At 45.8% G+C, this 20,241-nt stretch overlaps 1 protein-coding gene across 3 annotated transcripts in view; it reads left to right on the top strand.

Annotated features, from left to right (window-relative positions):
* The window catches only part of ANK1 (ankyrin 1), a gene marked incomplete at both ends in the record, with an annotated part of 212,277 nt that overhangs the window by 128,285 nt on the left and 63,751 nt on the right, over nucleotides 1-20,241 (top strand). For all 3 annotated transcript variants that reach the window (XM_084231770.1, XM_084231771.1, XM_084231769.1), the window contains 7 exons: nucleotides 10,747-10,845; nucleotides 15,259-15,357; nucleotides 15,914-16,012; nucleotides 17,261-17,446; nucleotides 18,507-18,605; nucleotides 19,052-19,150; nucleotides 19,411-19,509. In XM_084231770.1, the coding sequence (XP_084087896.1) occupies nucleotides 10,747-10,845; nucleotides 15,259-15,357; nucleotides 15,914-16,012; nucleotides 17,261-17,446; nucleotides 18,507-18,605; nucleotides 19,052-19,150; nucleotides 19,411-19,509 (780 nt within the window). The remainder of the gene's footprint in view (nucleotides 1-10,746; nucleotides 10,846-15,258; nucleotides 15,358-15,913; nucleotides 16,013-17,260; nucleotides 17,447-18,506; nucleotides 18,606-19,051; nucleotides 19,151-19,410; nucleotides 19,510-20,241) is intronic.

Raw genomic sequence — 20,241 nt, forward strand, 5'->3', positions numbered from 1 at the left:
CATAGGAGATATTCTTAGCTGCTGAGCTGAATTTCAGAGTCCCATTCTCTCATTAACTTGAGCTCACACTTCCTCCTCCACTCTCCCCAAGGGCCCTCCAGCCTCTGCAGCTGATCTGCCACTGAGCAGCACAGGGTTCTCAGAGCGCAGGGTGGAGGCTCAGCGTTCTGTAGCAGAGCAGGGAGAAGCTGATCCAGGCTTGATTCATCTCCTTTTAGAGCTCCAAAATCATTGTGGGTTTCTTTTTTTATATATAAAGATAATGAAAAGGATTAGAGTGTTTTTCCACCTCATGAATATCTAGTAAACTATGGATCCTAAGAGCTACCTGGGTAGGAGAGCTAAATTTAGATTGTAATAAAGCAAGGCAGTAAAAGTGCCTGGAGCTGGTCTGTTCCTTTCCATCTTCACCTCCTTTTTGAGTTTGCACTCTCCTCTGTTTTTGCTTTTATTCTACCTTCGTTGTTCCCAGACAAGAGACAGGTTGGCACAGGATATAAGGTGTGGTTCTCTGCCAGGGTTATGGCAATTGCTTCAGCTCTAAATGGATTCTGATTCATGAGATTCCAGGATTATATATTTTTAGCAGGCTTTCCCCACCAAGTCATCTCTGGGGAGCCATGTGACATCTGATCAGAAAGGTGGGTGGGGTGGCTGATGGAAGGGATGCCTGTCCTCTAGCAGGGGCTTCCCCATCCCTTGGGTCCCACGAGGGGCTGTGGGCTGCTCTCTCATCATGGTTTGATGGCATTCCAGGTTGTCTATTCTGGAATCAACTTCCTACTCTGGTAAAGCACCTCTCAGATCCTTTGAAACAGGAGGGATGTCTGCTCAGCTCTTCACGTTGGCTGAGTCCTCAACATGTAAGCACCCTAAGAGACCACCTACTCTCTATCCCTAGCTCTGCTTCCCTCCTCCAACAGCCTCTTCCAATAGTCCACCACCACTCCTTCCTACTTCCCACTTTCTTTTTTAATATACTCAAGTAGTTTCAAACCTATAGAAAGTGTTACAAGAACAGTACACAGAATTCCCACATCTCCCTCTCCCAAATTCTCTATTATCATTTTGCTGCAGTTGCTCTTCCTATCTACGTATCCAGCTATTTATCTCCAACATACATGTCATAATTCCCCACCACTCCTAAATGTTCCAGTGGGCACGTCCCAAAAAGAGGAGCCAATCAGAAAGTCAACCTCGAGGCAACACAACCAACCATAGACCCCATGGAAATTTTGCCAATTATCCCAACAATGAGGAATTGTTCTCCCTGCCCCTCCCTTTCTCTGTTGTAGGAATCACTCCAGGAGCACACACTGAGTGTCTCCTCAGTCTCTGTACACCTGCACTGGTTCCTCTATCTTTGCCTGTCTCTCATGCTTTTGACAATCTTCCATTCCTTAGTGGGAACCTCAGCTGTGTCTGTCGGGTGTTTCCTTACCACCAGGCTAAGGCAGTGCCTTCTTGGCAGGAATTCCACCAAACTCGATGCTCTCTTCCCACCCCTGATGATCTTAACCTTGATCATCTCATGAAGTTGATGTCTGCCAGGTTCTTCTACTGTGAAATCATTGATTTTTTTTCTCTTTGTAGTCAATCAGCATTTTGCTGGTGCCAATAACCTATTCCTCATCCAATTTCTGGCCACCAGCCTTAGTACACACTGCTGACTCCTGCTTATACCAACCACCACTCTGGTTCCAAAGAGTGATCCTCCATCTCCATCATTTTTTCTACATTTAATAACTGACATCCTATTGAAGGATAAGCTTTTCCTTCTTTCCTGCATGTTTAGTTCCTTCATTATTTGTATCGGTTCAGATTCATGGATTCCTATTTTATTTGATGGGTTATAATCTGATACTCTCATGATTTATTTTGATATTCATAAGACCAATAAGAGTCCTTTCAATAAATTGACTTCTTTGTTCTGTGAGCATGTCCCTACTTTCTGGCATGAGTTGTCTGACAAAGCTATATTTTCCCTGCACAGCCTTGATCAGTCATTTTCAGTCATTTCTTTAAGGATCCATGATTGCTTTTGGTAGAGGATGGTTACTCACTGTGGCCATTGCTAGTGGTTGTCATGGGTGTTTTTGTGTGTATACGTCTATAGCTATTTCTATACCTATCTACATATATATATGTATTTCTATCTCCCTATTAAATATATATAAATGCATGTACTTAAAACATGACATCACGTCAATACTTCCAATTCCAGTCTAACACCTCAGGGTTCCCTCTAGGTGTTTCTCTTTCCACGTTTGCAAGTTCCTTCAGGCAGTGAGAAACCTGACTCCCAACGATCTCCATCCTCTCCACATACTGACTGACTTGCTCCCTGTAACAATCTCCCAGCCACTCCAGCAGCCCCTCCTGATTCTCACGCACCAGACACAGTGCACCCACGGCCTCTGATGAACACCCTTTCAATTCTTTGCCCCGCTTCTACTGATGCCAATATCTCTGAGCTGGGAGGGGAGGAGAGGGAACAGGACAGGAAGGGAAAATGGGAAAACTCCCATTCGCTTTTGACTTCATTTCTGTTTTGGCTGAAAATTCAATACAGGCAATTTGGGGAAGGGAATCAAGTTTTATATTACTCTAGTAGTTTTTTGGCAAGCTGCTGACTTCAGTCCCTCGTCCAGTCAGCCCAGAGTGAGGGTCACACACGGGTGTGTTTGTGTGTATACACCTGTAGCTATTTCTATACCTATCTACAGATATACATATACATATATATTTCTGCCTATTAAATATATATAAATACATATATTTAAATGCATAGATCTTTCCTTGTTTGATCATTCTCTCCTCTGCCTTTGGTTTCCATAGCCTCTGTTTTAACCCCTTCCCTCATTATTTCTCTCCCATAAGTTTCAGGATTTGTACTAGGAATGGCAACCATTTCAACCTTTTTTTTCTCTCCCTAAGCCCCATTTAACTTCTTATTTCCTGCTCTGTTTCAGGGCTGCAGACCTGCAAATATAGATCAGTGATCTTGTTCCACAAATGGGGACCAATAATAGAGCAAAACTAAAGACCACAAATATACAGGCTGGTTGTTACTTGGGGAGTGAAAGATCTGTAATAGAGAGAATAACACATTGCTGCTCTGGACAGATCTAATGAGAATTCAGACTGACTAGGAAAGTGGCATGTGAAAGGTGGAAACCTGGGTGTGTGATTTCCTGGTGTGTGGAAACCTGATATGTGTATACATTACTGTCTTTCTTAGGGGCAGGATCTGCAGTTCTTTACTGGACACATGAGTAGACTGGAGTGTTGCCCCGAGGCAAAGTGACCGAGCAGTTCCTCTCCTTACTCTCTTTTTGCCCACTCTGGGAGTCCTCAGAATTCTTGACTTTCCTGCCAGTGCTTTTGGCTTCTTCTTCCCAGGACTTTGGCCCTTTCTTTTCCCATCAAAACTTGCCTGTGGTTAGTGCTCCATTACCTCTGGGTCTGGCTAGGTGGCGGTAAACTCATCTGGTAAGATGAACCGAAATCGTGGCAGTACTTTATGAATAACAAGGTCATGCTTGCTGGTCACCACATTAGCACATTAGCGGAAGTCCTCTGGAGGCACACTTCTTAACTCAGAGAAAAGGGATGGCACCTTAAAAAAGTAATCTAGGACATGTGGGATGGGAGGGGCAGGTTGCCTCCAGGTCCTCAGGACACTGCCTGAGGCTGGTTGCTCCAAAGAGGTAAAGGTTTGCCATGTTTGTGGGCAAATAAACATTGGTCAGAAAAGGAGCAGGAGCTGTGTGTCTCACAAGGTTATTAGCACCAGCTTATGAGATGTTCTTGCGGTTTTCAAAGAGAGAGAAGCGCCCAAGATACCATGGTCTTCCTATTGGAAGCGGGCCTCTACTCTGGACAGGATAAGAGTTAAATTTCCTGTAATATGTCTACTGTATTTGTACATTTAGAAATCAATTAGCGTAATGGGGCAATCAGAGATGCTAAACAGAGGAATAATTTACTGAGAACAAATGTCTGGAATTGTGTATTTTGCCAATGGAATTTCTCACAGTTGGTGCAAGAAAATACTCCAAATTAAATCATTCAGGCTGAATGTTACTTTTTTCCTTCTTCTTCTTAAAAATGTTAAAAGAAACAGCCTGGCTGAGATCTCCTTTCCCTCCCATTGGACAGATTGCTTCTCAGAAGAATCCTCTAAATTGACATTTTACCTGAAAAAGAGCAATGGCAACTGAAAAACTCCAGGTGTGTGGGCTTGGCATGAATATTTTTGCAAAAATGAACCTAAAAATGGTTGTCTAGCCTGATAGGACTATGTGGAAGGGGATAGAATGGGGCTAGGTGGTCTCAGAGGCCCAGTATAGGGAGTATGTAAAGTGTAGAAAGTTCCAAAGAACCTCTCCTCCCCCCAACCCTCACAGTGGCCCTAACAATGAGAAAAGGCTGGATAATGTGCAAAATCATAATTTTTCCTGAATCCATCAAAGGGTTGAGGTAGCAAGGTAACCAAGTTAACTGAACTCCAAAGAGGAATAAGCCTTGTCAAGGGGTGATTGTTTTAGCTTTGGCAGAGTACAGGAGGCAGAGGGGGCTGCCATAAAAGCCAAAATCATAAGTCTTGGAGGTCAGCATGGGCCAATGTGTCTGAAACGAGCTTTTCTCACAGGCCTCCTACAGATGGTCATGAGAAATTCTGGGACAAACCAGAGCAGAGAGAGCTCCTTCAGTGGCAGAGGAGTGCAGGAGGTGCTTGGTGGCTGTGAAGGCAGGGGTAAAGGGGAGGAATGGATAAAGCTTTGACTGCTTCTCCGGACTCTTACTGAATGTGAAGCAAAGACAAGCCCTCTTGCCTTTAGACCACAGGCAACAATCCATTCTCCATGGGTAGGAATAGAAACAAAACTACTCCCACCCCTGGGGAGGTGGAGGAAATATTCCTGCTCCAGGATACAAAGGTTCAAAGCTGCTTCAGGAGAAAAGGAAAAACCACATACTCTGGGGCAGGGCAGGTCACTATATTGGCCCAGGATCCTACACCAGTAATAAGCAGAGTTCTGCTATTATTGGAGGGGGAGCAAGAAACTCAATACCCAAGACCAGCTATTGAGATATGCAGGCTTTGTTGCCAGAGAGAAGAGGGGAAGGAATGTTTTAATTAATTAATTAAAAACCCATTTTTTTAAAGATTGATTTATTTATGCATACAAGCACTGGGGTACAGGCCAGAGGTGTGGAGTAAGAGGATTCACCAGAGACAGAGTGGGGAGCAGAACAGGCCAATTGACTGAAATACACTGCTGAGGGAAGCAGCGGGCAAGTCAAGAGAGGTCTGCTGCGCCGTGTGGGTTGCTCCCTGGCCAGCTGGGGATCAAACTCGTGCTGCAGGGGCTACTGATAGCTTCATAGGTTGCGTCCCAACTCTTCAAGCCACCAGGGAGGCCCAATTAAAAACCCATTTTTAAGGTCCTGGTACCTAATACTGAAGCTGGGCGAGGACGAAAGAGAATTTGTGTGCTCCAACCCACTCAGCATCTTGTGGCAAGAAAGAGCGTACTACTTCTGGGGAAGGACAAGAACACGGAGGAAGAGACTCCATTGGAGGCCGCTTAGGCATGCAGGGTTGGCTAAAAGCCCAGTGGAGATCAGGAACACAGAAAAACTCTCTGGTACCCCAACTTCTACTCTAAGCTTAAGACAATAACAGCCTATCCCTACAGATATTTGAAGGTAACAATAAAATCCAAACTAGGTCAACTTCTAACAAGAGTGACTCAGAGCCTGGCCCTCCCAAGCCCCATGTTAACAACTCACAGGGGCATTTCCAGGTATAAATATTGCTGCTTCAGTTGTTACTGCTCTTGTATACATAACATCTAGCATTCAATTAAAAATACAACACATACACAAATAAGAAAATACAGATCCTTGTCAAGGGACAAAGCAATCAATAAAACTGGACTCGGAGGTCACCTATGTATTAAAACTATCAGATGGATTTAAAAATAATTATGATTAATATATTAAGGGATCTAATAGGAAAAGTGAACAATATTTTGAAACAGATAGGGAATGTCAGCAGAGAGACATAAATCATAAAAAGAATTCCAATGAAATGCTAGAATAAAAACCACCTTCTTGGCAATAAATAACTTCTTCAATAGGCTCATCAGTAGACTGGATACAGCTAAGGAAAGAATTAAGATCTTGAAGCTAAATCAATAGAAATGATCAGAATTGAAACACAAGAGGGGGACAAAAACCAGGACAGATCAACCAAAAATGGTGGGATAATATCAACGTGTCTAACATGTAATTGGAGACCCAAAAGGAGGTGCCTCTAGAAAGAATAATCTAGCAATTTGGTGTTTTCCTCTGAGAAAGGTGTATGGTTGAAAAAAAAAAATGCCACAAGTGCTTATTGGTTTGCTCTCAGGCCTCGAATTTAAGTGAGGCATTTGTTTGCATATTCCTCCACCTCCTTATTCCTTATGCTCTATGCCCACTTTTGGGGGGAAGAAATGTTTGAAATCCCCTCCCCAGTCTCTGTGTTATTCAGTGTCAAGAGGAACAGCTGTGAAGATGAAAGGATACAAGGCAAGACTCAGCAGCCTACCTACTTTAAGCAAACAACTTAAACTTAACTAAAACACATGATTCCAAGCTTTGAAGGGGTGGTAGATTCTAGTTCATCTCTCTTTAGTTATACCAAAGAACAAGCTTGTGCTCTTCTCCCCTTCTTATTTGAGCAATAAAAACATCTGTTTATGGGGGGGGGAAGTATTTATAGTATTTATCCATGAAATACTCTTTTGAAAATTGGAACTGGTTTCCTATATAGACGAGTTATGCATTGACTAAAACAATTGTACATGTTCCATAGTGTGTATTGCAGTAAATTGGTTTGCAGGCACTCAGCAACATCCACCACTGCAGTGACCAGTTATAACTGTTGACCAGTCAACCACTTGCCCAGGCCAGTTGCTGGGGGAGACTTGCTGTTGTGGGTCTGGATTTTGTGCATTCCTGGAATTCAGATGCTGCATGAAAGGAAGAGAAGAGCACTTGATGCGAGCAGCTGGGAGCATGGTTTCTAAAATGTTAATTTCTGGGTTTAGGATTTAAGCTCAGACATAGCTTTTCACCTTCTTCTCATTAATGAACTTGTAGCCCTGATGTGTGCAGGCTATCTTGAAAAGACTTCTGTGGAGCTTTCCCTTGATGGGGCAACTGCTTTCTTCTCTGTGCTACTTCTAGTCTTACACATGCATTTTTGGGGCATTTTTCATGATTTTGCCTTTATTTTTTAAGCATCTGCTTCCTCTACTAAATTGAGATTTTCAGGGGTGGGGCTTATGTTTTTTCATCTCTAGCACAGTGCCAGGCTAATTGAGAATAGGTTCTCAATTAAATGTTTGCTGAATTGGATAAGCAAACACTCAGCAGAGGTGACTTTAGTTGAGACCAGTGTTTGTCATAGTCAAGTTCCAGGGGTGATTTTGTTCTGTGTTAAATTCCTGGGATTTTTTGAATACCAGTCAGTAGTGATGCCAAATGGGGCTTGGTTCTGTGGCTATGATGAGGGCATTGAATTCAGATCACCACAGTAAAAGACTTTGGAGCTAATTTAGGGTGACTATGTTGGAAATAAGCAAATTAAAATAAAGTGAAAAAATAAAAAAGAAGGGATCATGGAAACAGATCTGGGATGGAAGCACAGTAAAATTTTTAGACATAGGATCTCTTCTGATGGTCTCATTATGTCGAAGAGCATGAACTTCTACCAAGAGTGTAACTTTGGAGGGAGGCATTGATGCAGGTAGGGAAGATGAAGAACGTTCTATTGATCAAGGCAATGGATCAAATCCTGGTGATCAGATTATTGTTATAGAGCTTCCTGGTAATCAAAAAAGGGAAAATGTGCCTTCATCATCTGATAAAAAAGAAACATGATATTAATGCTAACTAACTGAACTGAAGTCATAGAGACAGAAAACAGACTGGTGTATACCAGAGGAGTAGAGGTTTGGGGGCTGGGGAAATGGGTGAAGGGGATTAAGATGCACAAACTTCAAATTACAAAATGAATATTTCAAGGAGGTGTACAGCATGGGGACTATAGTCAATAATGTGATGTTACAGTATTTTTAAAAGCCGCTGAGGAAAAGTGGAGAATAGCCTTATAGTAATAGTCATTTCACTATGTAGACAAATGTTGCACCATTATGTTGTACATCTGAAATTAAAATAATAGGGCTTTTTCATTAAAAAAAGAAAGAAAGAAATATACTAGAAACAAAACCCTTTTTCCCCAGGCAAATGCAAGTCTGTCATGTATGGCTATGCCCTAGGAAGTCTGTGTGACCTTAGCCAGTTTGACTGCTCTGACCCTTGGTTTGCTTGGCTCCAAGGCTTTCTAATACCCCTTTCACTCTGGCATTCCCTGGGCGGTCTATCTAGTATCTCTCCGTGTTGAAATCTTATCACTTGCTCTGAAACAGGGACAGCTACCCTGGACCCTTAGCCGTAAACATTAGGTGTCATCTTTCTAAAAACATTCCAGTTTTGAGGCATTCATGACCAAGACATGCTCATGGAAAGTGGTAGCTGCCCAAGCAAGAACTAAACCCCAGCAGTCAGCACCAGGGACACTGGCCACTGCCACTGCCAGTCCCTGCAGTGAGCCGACTGCAGCTGCTGCAGAGCCTGTCACTGCAACATCCCGAGTCCCTACATCATCCCAGGATGCCTGTGCCCAGCCCTGGAACCTCCCAGACAAACCTGCTGGGTTTGAAGAGAAGATTGCAGATGGCAGTGCCTGGGAGGGAGAGGGGGCTTCTGTGCAGACCTGCCCCAGGGTAGAGTTGAGATGGCAAAGCTGGAGGGAATGACCCCAGGCTTCCAGAACTTGTCAACTGACAAATTGCTTTTCAGTGAATTTGCATTTTTGCAAACTGATTTGAGGGGAACTGGTTTACTGCCACTCACTGCTCTTCCCTTCCCTCCAGATTTCTGCTAACAGACTGCTGTCTTGCCTTCAATCACTTTCTTGCTCTCTGTTATCAAAACTGACTCTGACTTCCCTTTTATCTGATAAACAAATTCACACTGGGGTGTGAGTAGTCCACATGGCTTTGGACCCTACATTTAATGGTGTTCAAAATCTTTAGGAGAAAAAACTTAATGATGATTTTTAGGCATTTACATGGGAAAATATTGTGTGAAGGGGCCCCACCCTCTTACACAACCCGACAGGGCAAAGACTTGGCCACCTGGACTCTGCATGTTTGGGGGTGCAGAGGGGCCTGATCTGAATAGAAAGTAGGTAAAGTTCCCACTCTGCTTTCTCTGATGTACAGAGCCCCCATTATATTGGCTCTAAGGCCCCATCATCAAGAGAGTTTTATACATTTTCCATTCTCCCATCATGAGGTACCTATGCTGTGTCTCATTACTTTAGGAGGTATTTGTTACTTTTTTCTGATGGTTTTAGCAAAGCAATATGACTAGTCTGCTAATGGGTTAATGTACTATCACTCCAAAGTAGAATATTTATATTTTAAGAGGACTATCTCCAAAACAGTGCCCTGGGAATTTTAGAAACCCATATTGGGGCTGCAGAGATGTTTGGGGATAGTCAGGGACCCCTCAATTTACACACTAGCAGCCAAACCCTCCTGTCTTCTGGCAAGGGTCTTTTTTATTAGCCAGAGCTGTCGTGGCTCCAGGGAAAGGAGCATGTTGGCTGACCACAGCAGGAGCAGGAAGAAAGAATAAGGAGGAGGGGAGAATTATGGGTAGGGAAGGAGAAAGAGAGGAACAAAGCAAAGAAGCAAGGGATGGAGTCTGCTTACTGATTAAAATAATTTTCTACATGGAGCCATGGTCTCATCCACTGAAATTGAAATTTCATTCTGTCATGTGTCAGAATTATTTGTGGCTCTCAGTAACACTCTTGGAAGTCAGATTTTGCTGGAAAGTTCAAAGACCTCTAAGTACCAGAACCAGAAGACATGTGAGAGTGATGCGTAGAACTTGAACTCACCGCTTCTACAGAGCATCATAGAAGTTTGCCGGACAGTTGAAATTTTAATTGGCTAAAGAGAGCTCTGCCTTTGCCAACTGATGTGTGTACCTGCAAAAAATGTTTGTTGATTTGTTTTTTTTTTCCCCTTGAACTTAACTGTCAGCCAGCTTTTAGTCACATTTGAAATGACAAGGTAGCCCAGTGGCTATTTAGTACTGATTCTTCAGTGGAGGAAAGCTTATAATCTGGGTGACTGGTGGTGTTTACTTCTCATATGGTTTTTTAAAAAAAATTTATCATTTTCCTTCAAGTATTTAGGATGCACTGATATTGCCTCTTCACTGGTTACTGCTGTGAAAATTAATCAGGGCGGCTGGGGGTGGGGTGGAGCGGGGATTGAAACTATACCATTTTAATTAAGTGAGGCCTAAAGCCTGGACAAGATCTGAATTTCAAGGTCACACATTGGTTTAGGGGGAGCATCCCATGCTTGGTTCTGGAAAGCGGTGGCCTTGCTGGCATCCGTCCTTTCTTCCCCTGCTCTCCTGTCAGCTGGTGCTCACGCAGACGAGCTGCTGTGAAGGAGAGGCCTGCTGACTGCTCTGCGCCTGTGCTGCTACCGCCCAGGTCCCTCGGTTCCTCCTGCCAGGCCCTGTGTGCTTTTCATGGGAAGGGGTGTCAGGCCGGACATCTGGACACTAACCACACTTACACGGCCTCTCTGCTCTTTACAGAATGGCTTGAATGGCCTGCACCTGGCCTCCAAAGAAGGCCACGTGAAGATGGTGGTTGAACTACTGCACAAAGAAATCATTCTGGAAACAACAACCAAGGTACGCCTCTTAGGAAGTGGGGGAGGTTTTCATGGAAAATTTAAATTGGTGGGCTACTCCTGTATTGTCTCAAACCCTAACAGAGAAAAATCAACCCTTCCTGGGAGAAACCCACGTGCTTCTGAAAGTCTATTGTCCCTCCCATCACTTTCTAGTTCTGTGAGTCCCTGAAGTCACCTGAAAACACAGGACCCTGTTGTTTCCACAAAGACTCAGTGAGCCTTTACTTTATGGTGATCACTAGAATATAAATCTAAAAATAGAACTCTTTGTGGGGGAGGCTTTATGTCTCCTCAGGCCCTTGTCTTGAACACGGGGGCAAAGAGCCCTGCAAGCTGCAACCAGGCTCCTAGGTCCAGATCCTCGCTGAGATGATTTTTATTCTGTGACCTCAAGTGGTCCTCAGCCAGTGAGATGCCTCAGATTCCCCATCTATAAATAAAGATAATAATACTTGGTGAGGGATTGCTATGAAAATTAAATGAGATTGTGTATATAAAATGCCTGGCATTCGGAAAGGAATCAACAAATATTGATGACTATGTTGTGATTGAGATTATAGTGGAGTCCAGATCTCTTGCATTCACCCTTCTCCAGCAAGGTTTCCTGGCTCAGCCCCAAAGGTATTTCCTCTCCTTAGTGACTACCCTGGACAGCCCTTCCTTTACTGGAGGCATTTGGTGTGGGCTGACATTAGACCTCTCAGCAATGTTTCTTCTCATCGGGGTAGATTATAAACCAGTGATTTAATTCCAGTAACCATGAAATTTATGCTACTATAAGTGGCAAAATTACTCTTGTTTCTTACATGCCTGCATCTTATCTGTTCAGTGGGGATGCAACTAGCATTTTAAAATAAGACAACAATGAAACCAAAAGTCTCCTGTCTTTACAAAGTGCTCTCTCCTCTTGTCTTCCTTCCTCTGTTTCCCCCCACAACCCCCCCATATTTTTCCTCTGGGACTTGTCCCTCCTGCCTCTGATTTTCCACTAGCTGTTTATTAAACATGGCCTCACATGCAGGCTCAATGTCAGTTCCACGTAGCAAACACTTTGCCAGCTCACCAGCAGAGAACCAGAGCAGTCTGTGGAGAACAGATATAATTTATGGTTATGAAGTGAACTCCCAAAATATTATGAAGTTAGAATCATCTCTTAAGGTAAAGTTCTGTAATTTTCATGTCATTTCATGAAGGCAAAAAGATTTCACTGGTAAAATAGACTGAGTTGCTCTTGCTGAATGTGTACAGGCATTTTGTTCTAAACCCATGGCAAATATCAATTGTTTCCACCATGCTCCTTCTGTGGGTGCAGGGGTTGCAATTATTTTTTACTTGTGATGTCCTCACGTACCTGGCTGCAAGCAGCGTGCCATCTGACGGGCCCTGTGTGCACCAGAGCGGCTTTTCCTCCCCTGGAGTTGTCCCAAGGGTTGCCAAAACATTATGCTTCAGCACTTCTGCGCTTTCTGAGTTTCCTCCCTTTGATTGTTATTTTGCAAGCAAACACTTGGCGGGTCTTTGTTATTTATAGACATTTTATAAACCAGCGTGGCTTCTGAATGCCATGCAGAGGGAGGGAAAAGGTAAAGTAGAAACCAAGGCCTATGAAAGCATTGTAACAGATTGGGGAATGGTAAAGGGTCTTCCCAGCAGGAAAGATTTTTAAAAAGGAAGAATAAGAAAAAGCCAAAGTCAATACAATTTCCTAAATTGTGCTTAGAAATTTTAAAAGCACAAAACAGAAGCATTCCATTCTCCCCATTTTCCCATCCTCCCATCTCCACCCCTTCGTGGCCAGAGCTCAGCGTGGAAGCTATTAGTGAATGTGAAGAAAGGGAAATCCCTCCTCTTCATTTGCTTAGCTCCTACTTCAACCAGCCTCCCTTCTATGAGCTCTATCACTCCCTGGAAATGGAGAAATTGGGTCTCTGTGGATCCAAATTTAGCTAAGTAATTTTCCCTGCTTCTTTGAGGCCATGATCCTTTGTGCTGAGGGAGAGAATGACAAAACACAGGCTCACAACCCTCTCTCTGTGACCCTCCCTGCCCCCTCCATGTCTCCTACCCAGGGCCAGGGGGCCTCTTCTTTGGCCTTGCAATGTGGGCATGTGTGTAGAGGTGGTGGGGGCCCATTACTCAGGGTCTTCCTGTTGCTCCTGTTCCTCACCAATGCTGCCCTCAGCTCAGATTCTGAAGCTACATGAGCCCCGGCCCACAGGCAGGATTCTACAACTTCCCTCCATGTGGGTTTACATGAGAAAGCTCTACCACAGTAGGATTTCAGGCAGGAAGGGACGATGAAAAGGAACATTTGACAGAGCCTCTTGAGAGCAAGGAAGTGATCCTCAGTCATCTGTGCACCCCCAATCCGGCCTGTGCCAACACAGGTACGCATACTCTGTAAGTGTGTGATGACGACAGCCTGCCTCCTTCTCAATGGGGAGATTCAGGGTTCTGAGATCTGCTTTCTAGAGAAGGTTCTGGGCCAACAGCCCTATTCCGCTTGGTACAGCGAGTCAAACCCAGATGCCAAGGCCTCTAAATGTAAGATCTTCTATGAAAAATGATTAATTAGCATCTATACATTCATTTCTGGCATTTATCCTCTGAAGGATGTTTGAGGAAGAACCCTTTAGTTTATACAATGGGACTTAAGGAGAAATCAAAAAGTCAGGCCCACGCTTTGGGCCTTGAATTACTAAAGTAATTTGGGTCACGCTTTGGGCCTTGAATTACTAAAGTCCAAGAAACAAAGGCCCAAGTACCCTCTTACCCCCAGGGTACTTTCATGGGGGCTACCTCACTCACCTGTGGGTACCTGGGGCAGTGGTGGCTGTGTGGTCCCAGAGCTGGGTCCCCAGCTGCCTAGCTCTGCTTGGCTGAGGTCGTTTTTCTCCCAGGTGACAGACAACCCAGCACGTGAACTGGCTTTGAAGTCTCTGCTTGTGGAGTTTGAATTTCCTGAGATGGATTAGCAAGTGTTCATGTAGTTTAGTTAAAAAACATACACTGCTTTGGCCTCCCTGGTGGCGCAGGTGGTTGAGCGCAACGCTGTGAGCTGTCCACAGCCTCTGCAATGCTTATTTGATCCCCGCCGGCCTCGGAGCAACCCACATGGCGAGCGGACCTCTCCTGTCTCGCCCGCTACTCCCTTCAGCAGTGTATTTCGTCAGTCTACCTGTTCTGTTCCCTGCTCTGTCTCTGGTGAGTCCTCTCACCTCCCGCACCTCTGGCCTGTACCCTGGTTCTTGTATAAATAAATCTTAAAAAAAAAAAAATTACACTGCCTGAAGTGAAAAATAAGGTTGCTATGGCTTCTGTCCTTGAGTGGGAACAGATGGTCCCAGTGGTGCTGCTGTTTTGCTCCCCCATCCCTTTGCCCCCTTTGACAGAAGTCATCGATGGGGCCAACCTGCTGGCCTTCACTGAGCAGGATGCCATGGGGTCAGGAAGGCCAGTCACCTGAACTTTCCAGCCCCATCTACCTAGGGAGGCCAGCATCCTACAACAGACCCGATATTGGCTATGAATTACAGTCAAACACCCAGGGCAAATCCAGATAAGAAAACCTGAACATTTCATTTACCTTAGAACCTGCCTGGTCTCTATGTCTCTGTTATGGGTTTTTCTCTTCTAAGAAGTTTACTCTAGACAAGTCCTCATTTTCCTCTAAAATTTATGCTCTCCTCTCTTAATTGCTGAGCCCTTGGTGATTTTATTTTACTTGTTAATATTTCAAATATTCTTTCTATATTCTCCTTTGCCAGATTTTATTCCATTTCTGTCCCTCCATCTACTTTCATGGTTTTCTTCTCTTCCCTACATACATTATATAGCTCATTTCACCACCACACTCCCCAACATCTTCAACTATTTCTAACCTTTCTTTTCTATTTGCTACTTTATTCAGTCCCTTCCCTTCTGTGCCCTTTCTCCCCTCTGGCCCAGCTTTTGCTCAGTAGGAACAACATCAGGTTGCTGAGCCTGGGGGAACTGCCAGCTCCTCCCTAGGGCTGCAGGCCTCGTGGGGTTTACACTGTACCACAGAATTACTGATTGGGACTTGCTGGAAGTCCATAAAGGCTGTGTGCCTGGATAGCCTTTTGTGTAAGTCCTGTGTGTGCTGAGGAGACTGACTGTATGTCAGTCGGTCTAGGAGGCTATGTCAGTGTGGAGTTGTTCGTTTTATTCTTTAGCATTATGTTTCCATGGGGAACAGGAAGAATTTTCCCTCTTGTACTTTCAGTACTAATTCAAGATGTATGATGGGTCACACACATGTGTATTTTCTACTCCTTTGGACCATTAAGAAAGCCCACCCCCTAGACCCCCAGCCAGCATTCTTGTTCTCTGCCTGTCACAGTCATTTAGCGAGATTGATAGGCAACCTCTTCTGTCTCCTATGTTTCAGAAAGGGAACACAGCTCTGCACATCGCTGCCCTCGCTGGTCAGGATGAGGTGGTCCGGGAACTGGTCAACTATGGCGCCAATGTCAACGCCCAGTCCCAGGTAATGACACCCTGGCAACTGCAGTCATTGTCACACGTGTAGCTGAGTGTAGATATGCTAGCAATGCATCTCCAAGTGATGATCCTTTATTATTTATTATTGTTCACACTTTGATTACCATTCTAAAGACATTGGAGTTGGTCAGTGTGGACCTCCTCCCTGTTTACTGAACTAGTCAGATAATAAACTTAGGTATGGCTCATTTGGGGAGAGATCTTCTGTAATGGGGGGTGGGGCAAGGGAGGTTGACGAATAAGGGAGTAAAAATAGAGGGTGCGAGTGTGTGTGAATGAGGCTGATGATGCTGGCAAGGGGCAGACACAGACTTCCATGGAGTGTCACTCCCACCTTGTGGCCTTTTGTAATAGTCCCATCATCCCTTCTCAAAGTGGCAACGGGATTCTGTAACTGGAGGTAGAGGTGGGGACATTGTTCTGTGGGCTGGGTGAAAACAGGATGAGAGACAGCTGTCCTCAGGTATAGAGGATTCTTCACTGGCTTTAGTACATCTCACTATTGCTGGTGAATTTGAATGACTTATTCTCTCCATTTACAGAAAGGCTTTACACCCCTGTACATGGCGGCACAAGAGAATCACTTGGAAGTGGTTAAGTTCTTACTGGAAAATGGAGCTAATCAGAATGTTGCCACAGAAGTAAGTACCTTAGAAAGATGTCCTCCCAGGTAGAGGTTGCCTATCATTGTGGCCATTGTGGATTTCCTGTGCTGTTGCTTAAGCCACATCCACTATCATGGTCTAGATCATGGAGTGCTCTAGACGTTCTTCATTGGGTGTGAGGGTTTAAGAGACAAAGTCCTGTGTCCTGAGGCCCAGATACAAGGCAGAGAAATGACATTCTTCAGACCACATTGTTCCCACGATAGCCCACACTGAAGGCTGATAGGTCTACAGTGGAGCCTAATGAGAAAGGCTCCTGCTATGAACCCACCTATTTCTTTTCTTTTTTTTTTTTTTTTTAAGATTTATTTATTTATTTATTTATTTATTTATACAAGCACTGGGTACAGTCAGAAGCGCAGGAGGGTGAGAGGATTCACCAGAGCCATAGCGGGGAGCAGAACAGGCAGACTGACGAAATACACTGCTGCGGGGAGCAGTGGGCGGCAGGAGAGGTCTGCGCGTCATGTGGGACCCTCGCTGGTGGCCAGGGATTGAACCTGCACTGCAGAGGCTGCCGGCAGCTTCACAACCCAGCGCTCAACCGCTGCGCCACCGGGGAGGCCCCCACCTATTTCTTCAGAAAAGTCCTGATCCTGATTTTTCTTATTGGTGAAAGAATGAAATTGAACTAGATAGAACAGGGCTTCCCACAGCTCTTAACCTCGAAAGACTCTCCTCTATTACCTGACTTTGTTATCATTCAAGTTCACTCATGTGTTCCTGTGCCCCTCAGACACAGGGGACTGAAGGGATCAGTAATGGTAGCTCATGACTGAATCCTCAGTGCCTGGCAGGATTTCTAGCCCTTGGTAGGTGTTCAGTAATGTTCATAAAGTAAGAGATCTTCTGGCAATTGCTAGCACCAGCCTGGCACCAATAGATGGAATGAGAGGGATGGTAGGAAAATCTCAACACTCAGACAGGCTGGGTGCTACAACTTCCAAATTATAGAGGAACATTAAGTAAGTGCCTTGAGAAAATTGTGTAGGCTGTGAGATGGCAGAGACAGAAAGCAGGCCTGAGAAAAGCTTCAGGGAGGAGGTAGCATTCGAGCCCATGAAGGATGAGGCAGGCTTTGAAAAGCAGAGCGTTGGAGGGAGATGACGTTGGGCTGAGGGCCTGTCCTGGCAAGAGCCAAGGTGTGAGCATGTGTCCCACCTTGAGGGCCAGGAGTGGTTGGCTGCGGTCACAAGTCCTGCTTTCCTTGTCTTCTCTGGCCAGGACGGCTTCACTCCCCTGGCCGTGGCCCTGCAGCAGGGCCATGAGAACGTGGTGGCCCACCTCATCAACTACGGGACGAAAGGCAAGGTGCGCCTGCCCGCCCTGCACATCGCCGCCCGCAACGATGACACCAGGACGGCCGCCGTGCTTCTGCAGAACGACCCCAACCCAGACGTGCTTTCCAAGGTAGGGCACCATGTGAGGCCCAGAGAGCGCTCGGGCCTACAGGGAACTGCGGGTCACCGGGACACGGGGAACTCCCAGCAGTTCTGCAGACCAGGCCTGTGCCTGCAGTGTGCACCAAGCACAGTTCCCTGGTGCCTTGGGACTCCCACTACGGCGCATAAGAGCCACTTGAAAATGGCCAGCTCCACTTTAAATCCCTGGTGAATGTTGAGAAAAACGTGCTGGGTGTGGAGCAGAAGCTGCCCGGTTGCTGCAGGTCATTCAGAAAAGTGTCTGGGCAGGACAGCACGAGCGTCTGCCAAGACAAAACTTTGGAAGCGAACAGGTGATGTTTCAGAATTTTATCCTGCTCTCTTCCCCAATGGCCCTGAGTGAGAGAGGCAGTCGTCCACACCTGTGGACATGACCATCGGGAGGAGCTCCCCAGTGGTCCTGGACAGCTACTTGTCCAAGACGAGGCACTTCTGATCCGCCTTCTGTAAACGTGGGCTGTTGATTACTTCTCTTTCAGTGGGAATGGATGGTCATGGAGTCGTACACATAGTTCCCCACCCTGGGGTTGCTGAGTTTTGTTTGGAAAACTCCTGACTGGGTTCGGCATGTTGTGAGGTTATTGAACAGAATGATGACAGGGACCACTGAGGGTCTCAAGTCGCATTGACCAGCTAGCTGAGTCACCACACTGCATTAGAGGGCTGACATGATCCCTGGAATTAGGATCATGGATCATGTATCCCTTCCCATTCACTACTGAAAAATCTCTCCATAGTAACTATTCAGATGCCTGGGCCTTACAGAGTTTGAGGTAATCCTGGCCTACAGTGTGTCCATATGAACAACTAACAAAATAATGTGATTCCCTCCAAGGTCACACCGTGGTTTTGAACATAACTTGCCCCAAGCATTTCTTGACTTCTTCAGCAGATGAGCTCATCAGTCCAGCTCTGCTGATGTATAGGGTCATCTGTCCTTGCTAGCTTTTCTAGAATCCCTGGCTGACTCTGAGATGGAATTGATTATATGGCATGTGACAAGCATTTCTCTCTATGTTGTACCCCAGACGGGATTCACCCCCCTCCACATTGCTGCTCACTATGAGAACCTCAACGTGGCCCAGTTACTCCTCAACAGGGGAGCCAGCGTCAACTTCACACCACAGGTGAGGCTCTCTGGCAGCCCTTGTCATACCAGGAACTCGGGGACGTTTAGAATCCAGATACTGGGGCACCATGGGTTTTCTCCCTCCTGCAGACGTGGTTGTGGATGAAATAACCCTGGTGTCTGTGGAACCTTCTAGTTGGTAGGTTTCTAATCATCCACCACCCCTCACTTTCATTAACCCATTCGAGAAGGGCACCTGGAGGCCAGGGAACCCTCTTCCAGATCATTACGTTGACTCTGGGAGACCTGGGCCTGGTCAGCTTGGTGTGATGACCTACAGTGGTATCATGTCCTTGACATCTTTCTTAAGCAAGAAATGTGCTGACAGTAGGCTTGAAGTGGCTGCCATTGTGGGGCCAGGGTGGGGGGACAGGGTGTGGGGTTCAGAATAGCTGCATTCCAGAGGAGAATGAGGCACCCTGACTTCCCTGTTCCTCATCCCAGAATGGCATCACGCCGCTGCACATCGCCTCCCGCAGGGGGAACGTGATCATGGTGCGGCTGCTGCTGGACCGTGGGGCCGAGATTGAAACAAGGACCAAGGTGGGTCCCAGCCAGCTCCGTGGCAAGGCTGGGGGAGGGACTTTTGCCTCCCAGAGTCTCATGGGTATGGTGGGCTTTCACTGACCAGATAGCTATGGGCCTTCCAGAGCAGCCCCGGCAAGCAGGGCACAATGACAGGACAGTGGTGCTATCAGACCGGTCCCTAAGGAGACACCCATGCTTCTGCGGCTGGAGTGATGCTGAGGACAGACTTCTCATAGGGGCTTTTGGGGTTTTCTGTTTTTGCCTGTCTTTTAAAGGATGAACTGACACCTCTCCACTGTGCAGCTCGGAATGGGCACGTGCGAATCTCAGAGATCCTGCTGGACCACGGGGCACCCATCCAAGCCAAAACCAAGGTGCATGTTCCCTTCCGCAAGGGGCATCTTTTAGGCAGGGCAGGTCAGGCGGGCTGGGATCAATTCCCATGTCTCAGAAACAGATCCTAACACTGCTAACTGAGCTAGTGCATGGACGTTCGTCCCCAATGCCTGTCACACAGGAGACGTGGTGTAGCTCTAATTATTATCTAGATCAGGGTTGGCAAACGTTTTCTCTGAAGAGTCAGATAGTAAATATTTTTAGGCTTTGCAGGCCATGATTTCTGCTGAAATGATTCAATGCTGCCTTGGTAGGCAAGCCTCCATAGATAATATGCAAATGGGTGGCCTCGTATACACTCACAGGCCACAGGCCATATTTGTCCTGTGGGCTGTGGTTGCCTACTGGGACCCTAGAACAGCCCTTATCGCTTTCCTCCTGGCTCCAGAAAAGGTAGAAACTAAGCACTCAAAGGAGTGTTCAGAGTGTGGGCCAGACTAGAATTATAAAGGAACCTAAGCAGTTCTCCTCAAAGTACATTAGTGGCCAATCAAAGGCCCTCCTTCGGTTCTAAATGAGGTCTTGGTCTTCCGGGGCCAAAGCTGTCAGATCTCACGGGGCTCCAGACTCTTGGGTCCATTCTTTGGGGTTCATTTGGAAGCTGTGAATTTAAAAGAGCAAAGCATGGACTGGGCCTGTTCACAGCCACTCAGGAGATTTCTGTGAGCTGTTCTTTTGTCATAATATTGCAGCACAGTCCGTAACTGTGA

Source organism: Talpa europaea, assembly GCF_964194135.1.
Source record: "Talpa europaea genome assembly, chromosome: 4".
Taxonomy (NCBI): domain Eukaryota; kingdom Metazoa; phylum Chordata; class Mammalia; order Eulipotyphla; family Talpidae; genus Talpa; species Talpa europaea.